Source organism: Kluyveromyces lactis, assembly GCF_000002515.2.
Source record: "Kluyveromyces lactis strain NRRL Y-1140 chromosome D complete sequence".
Classification (NCBI taxonomy): domain Eukaryota; kingdom Fungi; phylum Ascomycota; class Saccharomycetes; order Saccharomycetales; family Saccharomycetaceae; genus Kluyveromyces; species Kluyveromyces lactis.
In genome coordinates, this window is record NC_006040.1 from 425536 (window position 1) to 440141 (window position 14606).

The 14606-nt window shown below is 39.5% G+C and overlaps 6 protein-coding genes across 6 annotated transcripts; 4 read left to right on the forward strand and 2 right to left on the reverse strand.

The window, feature by feature from the left end:
• Positions 1–7: 7 nt before the first annotated feature.
• On the reverse strand, positions 8–1126 carry DCC1 (Dcc1p; the record flags this gene model as incomplete). Its single annotated transcript, XM_453281.1, has 1 exon — positions 8–1126. One exon carries the CDS (start codon positions 1124–1126, stop codon positions 8–10), a length of 1119 nt encoding a protein of 372 aa, XP_453281.1.
• Positions 1127–1659: 533 nt separating this feature from the next.
• Positions 1660–5946, forward strand: BUD3 (Bud3p; the record flags this gene model as incomplete). The annotated part of the gene is made up of 1 exon (XM_453282.1): positions 1660–5946. The coding sequence occupies one exon, from the start codon at positions 1660–1662 to the stop codon at positions 5944–5946; it is 4287 nt and encodes a 1428-aa protein (XP_453282.1).
• Positions 5947–6056: 110 nt separating this feature from the next.
• KLLA0_D05016g (uncharacterized protein) lies at positions 6057–7818 on the reverse strand (the record flags this gene model as incomplete). Its single annotated transcript, XM_453283.2, has 2 exons — positions 6057–7376; positions 7807–7818. The coding sequence occupies 2 exons, from the start codon at positions 7816–7818 to the stop codon at positions 6057–6059; spliced, it is 1332 nt and encodes a 443-aa protein (XP_453283.2).
• A 299-nt stretch (positions 7819–8117) lies between these two features.
• KLLA0_D05038g (Zn(II)2Cys6 transcription factor) lies at positions 8118–10139 on the forward strand (the record flags this gene model as incomplete). The annotated part of the gene is made up of 1 exon (XM_453284.1): positions 8118–10139. One exon carries the CDS (start codon positions 8118–8120, stop codon positions 10137–10139), a length of 2022 nt encoding a protein of 673 aa, XP_453284.1.
• A 660-nt stretch (positions 10140–10799) lies between these two features.
• Positions 10800–12371, forward strand: TPN1 (Tpn1p; the record flags this gene model as incomplete). The annotated part of the gene is made up of 1 exon (XM_453285.1): positions 10800–12371. The coding sequence occupies one exon, from the start codon at positions 10800–10802 to the stop codon at positions 12369–12371; it is 1572 nt and encodes a 523-aa protein (XP_453285.1).
• Positions 12372–13117: 746 nt separating this feature from the next.
• On the forward strand, positions 13118–13582 carry COX4 (cytochrome c oxidase subunit IV; the record flags this gene model as incomplete). The annotated part of the gene is made up of 1 exon (XM_453286.1): positions 13118–13582. One exon carries the CDS (start codon positions 13118–13120, stop codon positions 13580–13582), a length of 465 nt encoding a protein of 154 aa, XP_453286.1.
• Between the last annotated feature and the right edge of the window lie 1024 nt (positions 13583–14606).

The following is a 14606-nucleotide window of genomic DNA, read 5'->3' on the forward strand; positions in this document are numbered from 1 at the left end:
TTTGTATTTACCTGGCACTGATGATAACCTTGTTACCGACTCTTTTCCGTCTGGCATACTTTATAATAAAGGTGTCTATCTTCAAATTCTTGGTATTTAAATCCGAAATATATGGTACCATATCAGCCTGTTCCCATGTACTTTGCCAGTGGAACAGTTGTTTGAATCTTTCCTTGGCGTCTAGCGACAAAGTGGTTCTGGACATGTATCTAATTTTGTTTGTCAATGGTCTAACAAAATATCCCCGAAGCATGCAAATATCAAGGTCACAATGGAAGTATGGTGGGAACTGTCCTTTCCATTGGATCATGAACTCATCTTCTGATATGGGCTCCTTGGCGGCAAACTTCTTCAACGCAGATACACCATACCATCTTGCAATCAGTGACATGTTGATCCTGAATCTAACATCATCTGGTTCTGTTTCTGCGGATTCAACTTTAAAGCCAAATTTATTTATCACTGTAGTGACAATTTCGTGTGTGTATAAGTTAGGTTCACCTTGCTTGACATCCTTTGCCAAAACATCTGCTACTTTGTCTATACTCAACGAATCAACGTCTAGATTTTCTGCCATGCAACTTATCAATATAATGTGTAACGCCTTCAACATAAATCGTTCAGATAGTAAACATGCAAAACCTTGAACTACTGATCCTCCGACTTCGAACCATTTCGATACAAACTCTTTCTCTGAACATGGACACATATCCTTGAACTCTTGTAAAGTAAGCTTGCGCGTTAAGGGAACGTCCTTCCCATGGTATATATCCAATTGCGTGACATCTATAGAACCATCAACAAGTCTAGGTTCTAATTCGCTATCAAGCGTGCTAAATCCAGCCCAGTCAGCACCGGGCCTTGGAAGACCAAACGTGTTGATTTTGTCTTCTGGAATACCTCCAGTTGGAGCAAATTCATTCATTAAGATCACCGTGTTGGAATGGTTTCGTTGCTTTATAACCCAGGTTTTGTCCTCAGAGCACAGAACAACGTTTCCTGCGTCATCGGATAATGCTTTGAATTTTACCGGTCCTGTTTGAAATGCATCAAGCAGATCATCTGAAAGCTGTAATAACTTATAACCTGTTTCCGGTTCTAATTTATTGTATAGATTAACGCTCATACTTCTGAAAACGATTTAAGCAGAATGGATTTCCGTGGCCGCTACTATACAATGATATCTTAAGTTTCCAATTTCTGAGAAGTAGAGATTTTGCCTCTTGCTGTTTTATTTCTTCTCTGTAGCATGGATCATACAATCAACTAACGCCATTTTTTCTTTATGAAGCCCGAAATTATTTTCGAGATACGTAGAAAATACATAAATATCTTGACGAGGAACCCATTTGTTCTGACCTGACTACGGAATCAGTAAGTAGTGTGTGGTATGGAGTTTCCACATTCTTTATGCAAGAATAATGGCATGTTACAGACTTCTACCACTCACCATACGCGTTAATCATTACTCTTCGCATCGATTTCTTTAACTATTTACCTATTCAGATCTAGGTTTGTTTATAGAAATGAGATCAACAGAAAAAATAATGAAAATTATTCTAGCTTAATAACAAATGATAACAACAATGTAAACAAAGGTGTTCACTGGGGTTTACAGGCTGCTAAAACTGCAGAATTTGGTTGGTAGTGACTTAGAGAATGGATTTCTTTGATCAGTCTAGCGACATCTCTTCGCAACCTCAGAATAGCGATTCTGATTGGCGAATCGAATTACCTTTAAATCTGCTATGTGATAGCGTTAAGGATCGTGATTTGCTGAAAAGACCGGACGATGAGTGGTTAACAATATTCGAAAAAAGTGTGTTTTTCCAAGGGAAAGACCCTTTAATTTGGGGCAGTTTCTTGGCCTGTGTTTACTTGGATCCCGACACGAACAAGTTTGGGGCATTCTTCATTGATAAAGTTGGTACCACGCATTTCCCAAACGTTAACTTCCATGACAATTCCGTCTATGGACCTGCTGTCTTGAACCTCAGTAATAGATATAAGGACTCAAATGTAAGGAAAGTACTTGCTTGCTCTTTATTAGAGAAATATGCTACTACAGATGAGTCAATAGTGCAAAAGATCACTGATGGAGTTCCATTGAAATTCGAGTATGATCAGACCCATTCAGGCGATTTGGCCAATGGATGTAAAATGGTGGAATATTGTACCCCTGGAAATTTGGGGAAAAGCATCATGTTGCATGGGTTGATCTGTCCTAGATCAGTACAATCACTGCTAGTTGACGTAGTGTATGAAAACAAGCCTGAATCTATTGATGCCAATAATGAGTTGGTATTTTACCTAGGTGAACAATTAGAGCAATTGTTTGACCCGTTAACAGAATACTCGCCGGAGCAAACAGAACGCGTGTACACAACGCCCGACTTTTCACCAGAAGAGCAGACTGAAAAGGACGAACCACTAATCAATTCCGTATGTCAAGAACTTTTAACATTACAAACAAACTTCACTTTGTCAATTATAGAGTTCTTACAGAAGTTTTTAATACCGTTAAGAATTGATGTCCTCAATGAAGACATTCCCACTCTTTCCGCAGCTAAGTTGAACCGACTATTTCCACCAACGATCGATGAAGTAACTAGAATAAACTGCATATTTTTAGATGCCCTGAAGTCTGCTACCCCATATGGTTCCATAGAAGTTTTGAAGGCATGCAGCGTCACAGTTCCATATTTCTATAAAGCTTATTCGAGACACGAGGCAGCAACTAAGAACTTTTCAAAGGATATAAAGCTTTTTCTACAGAAGTTCAAGCAAGTGATACCAAATAGTAATACATATACAGAAATGAAAATCGAAACCATTATAAGAGGTCCTCAAGAAAAGCTAATGAAGATAAAACTGATACTGGAGAGATTGTGGCAATGCAAGACGTGGTCAACGCCAGAAATTGAAAATGACGCTCAAAAAAATTACACAAATATTATGGAAATTGTGGATTCTTTTGGTAAACTAGATTCTTCCACCATGAGTGCCTATAACACAAGAGTGTTTACTCCCTCCGGAAAGATTTTAACCGAATTAGCTAAAGGCTGGCCACTTGAACTGCAATATAAGTGGTTGAAGAGGCGAATTGTTGGTGTTTTTGACGTGATTGATGCAGATAATAATTCAAGAAGAGATTTATTGGTTATTTTCAGCGACTATATCGTGATATTGAGCATTGTCGATGCTGAAAAGTACTACTCGGAGACCGATAATAAACCACTTATATCTGATGTTCTCATGAACTCCCTAATCAATGAAGTTGCACTGCCATCAAAGATTCCTAAATTACAAGTAGTGTCGCATTGCTATATTGATAGGATTCTAACGTCCACTACAAAGGATAACTCTATCATCCTTACTTTCTTGGATCCCAAACAACCGGAAAGTTTTGTATACAAGCTCGCCTCTTCTAAAATGAAGGCATCTCACATTGAAGAATTGTGTACAAAAGCAACCATTCTGGAAAAAGTGACTGCCTTCCATTTATTCAAATCAAACCGTTGCAATTTTAACATCTATTTCACGGCGCATGAGCTGGAAGCCTATCAAAATGAAACGATCAAATCACGATTCACTTTGTTTTTAAATTGTCCGCCAAATATAAAGCAATTAGAGGAACACGAACTTGACCTAGCTTTTTTTGCAACCCTAGATACCGGTAAAATTTCGCTGACAAAATTAACATCGGAAGGGACGTCTGATAATGTCGAAGTAACCCTTGATGAACTTGTCACTGTTTTAACCAAAGAGTTGATGAGTAACTATGGCAAATATACATATTCCTTCAAGGCACCATTTTACAACGAGCTTCTAAGAATCAACGAACAACTAACGAAATTAATAGGACACGACTTTAACTTGGTCGATATCCACGACGCACCTTCGATAGTTACTACGCCTGTTGTTAACGACAAGACGAACGGTTTTCAACCTGTTCATAAAAAGGACAAATCTTATGGAACGATTACCACATTTAGAAGTAGCGTGAGCGACTTTAAGGACAATTTACTTTCTAATAACGCTAAATCATCGAAGGCAAACAAAAAGTTTCTCAAAAGCAACAAGGACAAATCTCAAACAGAAAGCAAACAGTCAAAACGTGGAGGTTTCATATCGAAATTGTTTTCTGTTTTCAGAAAGAGGAAATCACCTTCGAAAAGCCAGAAACGGGTTGTAACAAAAAAGGATGCTGGACTGGCGAGAAATATTTCGAAAGATCTACCGCCTATTAGCGTGCCAAAGAAAAAAGGAGAACGTGTTGGGTCAGTTATCCACAACAAAAACATCACTCCAGACCCTCGTCCCCACTCGGACAATCCTTATATCCTTTCCAGTTCAAACTCCTTCAAAACTGTCGACTCTTCTGAAGCTAGCTGTGAGGATGCGAATAATGTTTCTGCTCTTAAGAATAACGCTAAGCCGAAATCTATTTATACGCAGCATCAACAAGCAAGGCAAAGCCAGGTCTTCAACGATGATCTATTCGGGGACATAGTTGCCCCTACGTCTAGTGTACATGATAAGAACAGAGCAGATACCATAGTTCAGCAGGACGACCGCACCAAGGACGATGGTGTCAAGGACACTAGTGTGGAATTATCAGGCGGAATCACCCCATGCTCTGATGTTAACAACAGCTTCACAAGCTTGGAACAAAATACTCGTAATGTAATTACTATTGAATCCACTCCAACTTCCATAACCCAAGTTGACAAGGAGCAACTCGAAGGCCAACCAGCATCTTCCACTTATCCCAGTAAAGATGAGGACAATACGAAATCTCCAATTTTCCCTAAGATCAACAAATATGAAATACCAAAAATCAACTTTACTAAATCTCCTTCTTTTGCAGAATTATTTAAGGAAATGCGCATGGTTTTAGACGAGTCTGATGAAGTAGTGAATTGGAGAAGACTATCCAGTGAAGTTTCATTAAATGAAAAATATGCCATTCATATACCGACTGATAAGAACTTAAGATCCAATAAGCGACTATCAGCAGCAGTAGAAGTCCCTGAACAAGATGAACTGTCTTTCCACAAGGATGATGTTAAATCTGATCAAAGAACACTAGATACTGGAGTAACTCTCACTAAAAGCTCAAAATTATCTGGTAATTTTAATGTAATAAAAACTTCTCCAGTCAAAATTATAACTCGAAATGAGTTAACTATGAAAAGAACTTCAAGATCCTCGAACCTGAACGATGATCCTCCAAGTTTCTACACGGAAGATATGAGCAAAAATGCAAGACTTGTTGAGCTAACATTTCACTCGCAGGAAGATTTACCGGAAAGTCCTTTTTATACTCCACAAACAGAAGAAACCAAACCTAGTGAACACGGCCATGAAGAAACAAATGTGGATCACTTAGTTCCACCAGAATCAACCATAAAATTACCGACGGAAACGACCAATAGCCAAGATGAACCTGCACCATTATTAGATGATTTAGAGTTCAGTTTCTTCCACATGTCATTTGACAATACCAATAACACTTCCACTAGAGAGTCTACTATGGATACTGGCGATGTTTTTGAAAATAAAAATGTTCTACCTCGGAAGGTAGCAGAGCCTGTATTCTACAAATTCGACAATTTCACCAAATCCAACGAATCCTTTTTTTCAGCTCACGATAAAGTACACCCAACAGCAGTTGAAAACGACGATGAGCCAATCTGGGTTTCTCCAAGCAAATTGGATATGTTTGACATCAGTAATAAATCAGACACATTTTTCAAGAGTTTACAACCACCAGCTTCAAAAAAAGCTGCTCCTAAGGCTGCTGCTTTCGGTGCTTTGACCGACGAAAACAACGGCAAACATGATGAACCCTCTTTCCTAAGAGATTCTTCCTATGACTACTTAGGTGGCGTTTTAGCAGAAGATGATGAAACAAAACCAACGCGATTGCAGTTCAGCGCTTAGTCCCTATGGAGAAAACGTAGAAGTTTGAATAGGTTATTAATTAGTGATATTACCTCAAGTAATGCCCGCTAGATATCAAAATATAAAACATGATTATTTAGAAGTTAGAATTAGAATCTGGCATAAGTCACCTTTAACTCATGATCTCCATAGGAGTATTTGTCCAATTTGCTGATACATATATCTGCGTCCTCTGGTGTTTCAAATTGACAATATGAGTTCCTTGTGAAATGACCTTCAGGATTCAACAGTAATTTCGTTATTATAACCGGTGCAACACTGCCAAATAGGTCATATAAATCAGATTCAGTGGTAGAAGATGGCATATTTTCGCAGAAGATTACAGAGTTTCTATCACCACCCGTAGTTATAGCCAGAGGATCGATATCTAGTGGTTTTGGTTTAAGAGTTGCTGGTGGTTCATTACGTGGTTGACGAGGGATGTAAGTATCGGCACCAGTGGCTGCAGTACGTGTAGAAGTTCCTTTACCTTCTTTAACATCTAATACACGGCCCTTATACTCTGTACCAGTCCAATGACGAATAGCATCATTTTGTTGTTCTTTGGTAGCCATATAGACCGTACCAAAACCTCTTGACTTACCGTCACGATCAGTGACAACATCAGCATGCAAAACATCACCGCACGGTTTGAACATATCTTTTAATTCTTGCCAATTAACAGAGAATGGTAGCTGTGCCACGAAAACTTCGAAACCTTCATCGTGAGCACGTTTTGGAGGAGGCGGTGGGCCGTTATTATTTCCAGTTCTCGAGATTTCAGCAGGAGGTGGATTATCTTGCCTGACAAAAATGGCACGTCCGTTCAAAAAGGCACCATCACAATCTCTAATGGCCGTATCGACGTCAGTACTGTTATTGAATTCCACAGTACCCATGCCCCTGTGATGACCTCTAGAAGTAATAATATCTGCTCTGCGAACTTCACCGATCTTACCAAAATATTCCTTCAAATCCTCTGGTGTAGTATTATATGTAAGGTTACCGATGAAGATACTGTTGGCATAGTTTCTGTTTACTTTTTCATCATATGGAGAATCGAGCTCTCTCGCTAATTTCGGTCCATAGTCTCCTTTAGCGGCGGCAGCAGCAGCAGTAGCAGCTCCTCCTCGATCATATCTCGAGGATCTACCACGGCCATATCTACCACTGTTATAACCTTGATTCTCGTACCCATTGTCCCTTCCAACAGAACGGTATCCACGATTTACAGATCTTCCACCCGAATATCTGTCTCCGTCCCTATCTCTTGAATAAGTGTCCCTGTTATATCCTTCAGATCTTCTGTTATCTCCGCTGTAGTTTCCTCTTCTATCATCCCTATAGCTACGATCAGGATAACCGCCTCTGCGTGGATCTTCGTTTCCTGATCTTGCTACAGGTGATCTAGATCTCGATCTCTCTCTTGACTATATTAATAAAGGCCAGAAAAAAGTAATTAATGGCAACTCATATAGTAACCAGTTAGTATCACATGTTAACGCTTGAAGCAGAAGCCTAGAAATGAACTAATCTTTAGATTTGCAGCAAAGATGTATTACAGCCAATGACTAGTATGTTTCCTGCGCAGTAGTTTTCCTTAGGTATACTGGAAACTAAAAGCACTTATAATAGCGACACCTGCCACAATCTTAGCCAAAAAACAAGCAGAATTAAACCATCGCATACCCAGTGTCAATAGATGCATAATATCAATAAACCTTACCAGCTTGGATATCTGTTCTTTGATAATTCATTGAGCAACAACTGTCGGTGATAATACTATAGATATGGTATGATCATTGTGTAGCAGTCTAAACAGCCATTTCACACCAATTCCTTTTCAAAAATACAACATACGTATGAACTCATATTTAACTACCAGCCACAACCGTCTAGCAGCAGTCTTGAAATTATTTCACGACGTTTAGCAATGTCATAACGAAGTTCTTTTCAGTGCTGAATGTTTTCACAGATTTAATTCCTTCTGAATTTTTTTCGAGGTTTAGATGTGTTAATGAATAAAAAGAGACGTGCATGATATAAAGAATGCCGCATGTCATGTGACTCAATGCAAGTTAAAGCGTGGCAAGAAGGGAGAGTATAAGACCTGTAAAAGGGCATATTACGTCCAGGTGGTTGGTGTTGGTATAATATAATATATTATTGAGATGGCAGACACTACTCCGGACACTGCAGTCTCTAATGTGACCGAACCTGCCAAGAAGAAGAGGAAGTATTCCAAAAATGGATGCCTTGAATGTAAGAGAAAGAAGGTTAAATGTGATGAGACGAAGCCTATGTGTTGGCAGTGCACGCATTTGTCTCTTGAATGTGTTTATAAGACCAAAGAGTTTCAATTTGTTGTTTCTGGGGGACCCAATAAATCTCGAGTAAACTCTAAAGTGACCTCAGTCTCGGATAAAAAGAGAAAGAATAAGGAAGATGGCGATCTGCATAGGAAAAACATGGAACATCATTCATCATCTGATACTAGAAAACTCTCGAACAATGAACGTGACGTGGATTTTGAGCATGCTGCAACCAATGCGATTGGTAATGACGAAGATGATTTGAATGCGCTATTGAACGATGCGCTTCTCTTTGCTAATGATTTATTCTCCAAGCTGCCCGAAACAGACGCCGTGACCGCAAACCAAGGCCAACAGAAAAGTATCAGTTCTATCAATGATGACATAGGCGGGCCCGTGTTCAACAGATGGGAAGAGATCGAAGGAATGTTAGGAGAGGTATCAAAATCGGAATTATCATATTTGAAGATATTTTATGACAATGTATCATACTGGTTGATGCCGCTAGCACAATCACCGGATTCTAACATTTGTAACCATATCTTATTCCAGCACGTAATAAGAGCAAATAAAAAACACGCCCGAGAAAAGTCTTACTTACAGAGTTCGATGGTGTCAATCAGTGCTAAATATGTCTACAATGTTTACGGGAAAGAGCATGATAATATAATTAGGAAACATTTCTTGAGAAAAGCACTACAGCAATTGTACCAAGAATTCGAATCTCTATCCCAAGAATCATTGGGGTTTTCACAGATAGACTCTTTGAATTTATGTGTGCTATTGTTGACATTGGATAGTTCAACGTTTGGAACTCAAGAATGGAAATTCCATCTACGAGGAGCTAAGGATCTACTTATGAAATACAACGACAACAGAGAAATGGTGACTGGAAGCACTGGGAGCACACTTTTGCATAGGAGGACTGTAACACTAGCACGTAACTGGTTTTGTGCCATTGCTATAGTTGCTTGTGTAGCGAAAGGTAACCATTTTTTCAATGAAGCAGAAATGGAGGAGATGTTAGATATTGGATCCAGTGATTCATCCATGAGCGACAATCTCATGAAGCAGATGGGATTCATATCAGGGAATAATTATAACACATTTCTTGGGTATTCGAAAGAGGGAATATTGCTTATCAAGGAAGTGATGAAATGTCTTAATGCAGATACTGGCCAAGACGATAACAACGATAGTTTCCTTAACGTCTGCTCATTGTTACAAGCATCTCGAGAATACCAATTCTATCCAAACACGTACGGGAAAGTTGATACCGACAATTACTCCCTGATACCGTCATTCACCTCAGATGTGGCATCCGTTGTGTTCCACAAGCTTTCTGTCTATTCTATATACGATTCCATCCACCAGACCCATGTGGAACTACTATTTGTCACCTATCTACTAAGAAGCGCTAAACTACCTGAAGACTGTTCGCTAGTGCTAAACTCTTGCAAACGAGTTTGGAAAATGTTAGAGTGGATGTTTTCAGACTGTAATTTGACAATAATGGAAATAAACATGCTGACAGAACAGTTAGAAGCTGGTGAAATATACAACTACCCAAGCCTAAGAGAGAAACTAAAATTTGAATTGACCTCCAGGTGCATCATCGTACCAATGCAGAAGGACTTCAGATTGATGATGTTCCAAAGTAGCGTGATTTTATGTGCTGAGAAGCTAATTTTATTGGATTCAAATACACTACGGCTGACAAGATGCAAAATCCTAGCATACTTCATGACTATGGCAGAAAACTTGGGTGCTGAATCAGCAGCAATATCGATCGCATATCTGATTAGAAAATGGTATCCAAGACCAACGACCATGCTCTCACAGAATGAGGTGGACCTTGCTGATGCGCTTCCATTTTCTTGAACACTATTTTTTATACATCCCATAGCACTCTGATATAGCACATGTTTAGACCCACCAGAAATCTGTACGAATTAACTGTACGAACTAGTACAGAACGGCAGACTACTGTCAATATTGTACATCCTTTATTCATTTATCATAACGGTCACATGACTCATATTGATAAATCGTGCATATATTTTGTGAACGCCACACGCATCGACATATGTACCTTTTACACACATACCGAATCTCACGTTGATGGTGAGAGTTAACTACTATTTACATAAGTTTCACAGACAGCAGAACAATTGGTGCGGCACCAGAGGACCTCTTTGTTCTGTAACCTTCCTGTTCAAGAACAAAGGACGATTAAAAAGTGGACTTACCGTTGCACTATCTCCTGGATCCTCGTTCAGTGTGTATGCCGTTCCATCACTAGTTTTTTTTCTTTCTTTTCATTATCATCACATTCGCGATGACTTGGACTTTCAGTATGAAAAGCGTTCAAAATGCATGTAGTGAGATATGATATATAAAAGATGAACCAAGATATGTCATTGCTAGATCAAAGCATAAGCCTGTTGTTTGGTAAGGCTGTTTACTGAGTTGCTTAATGCTGTCATAAACCTCAACAATAGTTGTGGTTCGAATAACAGGTACAGCTACGAATCAAGAACTATGAAAAAGTCGGAGGTAGAGGTGACTGAAAGGTCAATCTTTGTACGTTCTGCATCGAGCATTCGTCAGTTTTCTGATAAGTTAGATGCGTTAGGTGTTGAAGCGCGTGGTATCCAGCGTATCCAGCCGTATGAGCGTGGCACCGCTAAACAGTTTTGGCATGTTGCTGGGTTGTGGTTGAGTGCAGCTGGTGGGCTTTCTTCTATGTCGTCATACTTCCTTGGTCCAATGGTATTCCAACTTACGTTTAACCAATGTCTTGTGAGTGGATTGATATCGATGTGGATCGGCTGTGGGGTTGCAGCTTACTGTTCTGTAATGGGTCCACAATCTGGTTGTAGACAAATAGTTACTGCTCGTTATCTGTTCGGTTGGTGGTTTGTGAAATTTATTGCCTTGGCTGCGATTGTCGGTGTTATGGGCTGGTCCATTGTGAACTGTGTTGTTGGAGGACAAATGCTAGCTAGTGTTAGTGACGGTAAGGTTCCACTTTGGGTTGGTATTATCATTGTTACTGTGGTATCGTTGCTTGTTTCCATTTTTGGTATCAAGCAGGTTTTAAAAGTAGAGACTCTGTTTGCAGTGCCCGTGCTAACTAGTTTCCTGTTGTTGTACATCTCAGCAAGTGACAAGTTCAAGTACTTGTACGAATTCAGTAATAGTGACATTGATTCACTGACTGTGAAAGGTTGCTGGTTATCCTTCTTTTCTTTGTGTTACAGTATCACATCAACTTGGGGTTCCATCACAGCAGATTACTATATCTTGTTCCCCGAGGACACTCCTCAGATTCAAGTCTTCTTATTGACATTTTTCGGAACTGCGGTACCAACCACTTTCGTTGGTGTATTGGGTCTTCTACTGGCATCATGTTCACTGTCCTACGAACCTTGGCAAGCTGCATATGATGAATATGGGATGGGTGGTCTCATGAATGCTGGTTTCTCTCGTTGGAATGGATTTGGGAAATTTTTGGTCGTTGTATTGATCTTATCTTTAATCTCGAATAATATTGTTAACACATACTCTGCAGCATTCTCCATCCAATTATCAAGTGTGATGTTAGCCAAGGTGCCTCGTTGGATCTGGGCTATCGGATGTACCATCTTTTACCTCGTATGTGCGCTAGTAGGTAGAAACAGTTTTTCCACCATCTTGGGAAATTTCCTACCTATGATTGGTTACTGGATTAGCATGTACTTCATCTTACTCGTGGAAGAGAACGTCATCTTTAGAAACTGGTTCCACCATCTATATAAATTGGAATTCCCCAATGACATAGAAGTGAAACCACATCATAAACTAAGGAAATTACCAAGGCACATCCACAGGTACAACTGGGATGAATGGGACAACTCTGAAGTCATCACAAGAGGATTGGCTGCATCCGCTGCGTTCTGCATCGGTGTTGCTGGTGTGGTACTTGGAATGTGTCAAACGTATTACGTGGGGCCACTTGCCGCAAAGATTGGCGAGTATGGCGGAGATTTAGGTATGTGGCTCGGTATGGGTTTCGCAGGAGTATCATATCCACCACTAAGGTACTGCGAACTGAAGAAATTTGGCAGGTGAACCATTTTCCCCATTATCTGACATTATACACATATAATAGAAACACACATATATGTACACACATATATGTATATAACCTGTCACGCGACGCGCGCCAGATCAAATGAATAATCTCTTTAATATTAATGGCATGGCATTGCCTATATAAATCACATGACCTCTAGCCAACCATATCGCAGAATTCTCACTCAATTGACAACACCCACACTAGATCCTACTCTCGCCGGAAACAAAATAGAAACAAATACGAAAGACTACTCCAGCTAAAAAATGTGTACATCACTATGTACGAGTAGACACCTTTTTTGTATCTTTCCTTCTTCTCCCTGCTCCAATCATACTGGGAAACATGATGTGATTTTTGTACGTTTTTTGTTATAAGCGATAATTTTCATTTCTTGATTTTCGCAGGATATTGGAACCGAATGTATATATATGAATAATATTTTCAACAGTGATTTCAGAGTTTTAGAAAGTAGCTAAAGACGTTTTATCAAGTTTGTTCAAGAGAGTCATACGTTTGTTTCAGAGGGTTTTCTTTCGCCGATTACTTTCATTTGCGAATATATTCAACTGATCACCTTATCTGTCTCAGCTAGCTTACAGTATCCAAGTGGTTCTTTTTGTCATATATTGCTAATTGATTAGTTCATTACAATTCAAATATACCTTTGTTCCATCGTTTTAGATTCACACATCGGAGTATCTAAGTTATCACCTATCAATCCAATCACAAAGAAGAAATAATGTTGTCTCTACGTCAATCCCTATCGAAGTTGTTCGGCCCAGCATCCAGAGCTTTTGCTACCACCAAGGTTGCAGGTGATCAACAAGTTGTTAAGACTGCTACCAAGTTGGCTGAAGTTAACGGTGCTGACACTTTGATTGGTCCTGGTGCCAAAGACGGTGAAGTTCCAACCGAATTGGACCAAGCCACTGGTTTAGCCAGATTGGAATTGTTGGGTAAATTGGAAGGTATCGAAGTTTTCGACACCAAGCCATTGGACTCTTCCAGAATCGGTACCATGGAAAACCCAATCATTGTTGAATCCTACGATGACTACCGTTATGTCGGTGCCACTGGTTCCCCAGCTGGTTCTCACAACGTCATGTGGTTGAAGCCAACCGACGGTCAAGTCGCCAGATGTTGGGAAACCGGTTGTGTATACAAGCTTAAGATGGTCGGTGTTCCTCAAGAAGGTCACCATTAAGCATTTTAATCCTTCCTTCCATATCATTCCCACTTATCCTGGTAAAAAAAGGATTAACAACCAGTGTACCACTATATCATTCTAAAAATTCCAATACAAATGTCAAATACACAAACCTATTCTAAAATATTACAAAATAATAAATTACACAAGCTGAAGCAACAAATTACACAAAAAGTTTAGTGGGGACATATACTTGAACTGGTCCTGCACATAATCAAGATTTGTTTATATGTTTGGAAAGCGGGGAACAGGCCAGATCTATTGAATTTTAAAAGAATGATTGATTCATATTTTATACCAATTGCCTCTATTTCTTTCCCCCCCCGGATCGTTTAAACCAATTAAAGACTTATGTTACACATTGTTTCTCTACATACTACATTTCACAGGTAAGAACTCATTATTTAAATTAAGTACGATTTTATCAATAAAATTTCAAAAAAAAAAGTCTTTGTTTCAAGGTGACACCGAGGGTCAGTATGACAATTACCGATACAGAAGTAATTACCGAATATTCAAAACACTTAGTAGTTGCAAAGCAACCTTTTCAGATTATATGTATATCATCTATGAAGGGGAATTACCCCAATGATAGATGGACTTATCGGCACTTTAAGGGTTTGTTCATTTTCAGGGACTGTTTCGAAGTGGTGTTGATGATAAAAGGAAAAACAAAAAAATGTACACCCATACATACTCAAATATTAAAAAAGTTTCTCCCAAACAGTTGAAGCGAAAGAAAAGTGTAATTTAACGTATTAGGAAATTCCAAATTTACCAATTTATCTAGGGAATACTCCGCTCCTGTCTGGGAATGGCCCCTTCTAGAGACATACATGCCTGTGTAGGAAGAAGGGGTAGGCTCCATCTCTGCCTGCCAATTGGAACCGCACGGGAAGCTAGTCCCAATCCATTGGTGTAGGTCCTACCATACCTCCGCCCAATTCCTCACTCTTCGCCTCAGCTCTCCCTCAACCCTCTGCCGTAAGCCACTGGTCCTTGCCAAATGGTATCGTTTGCA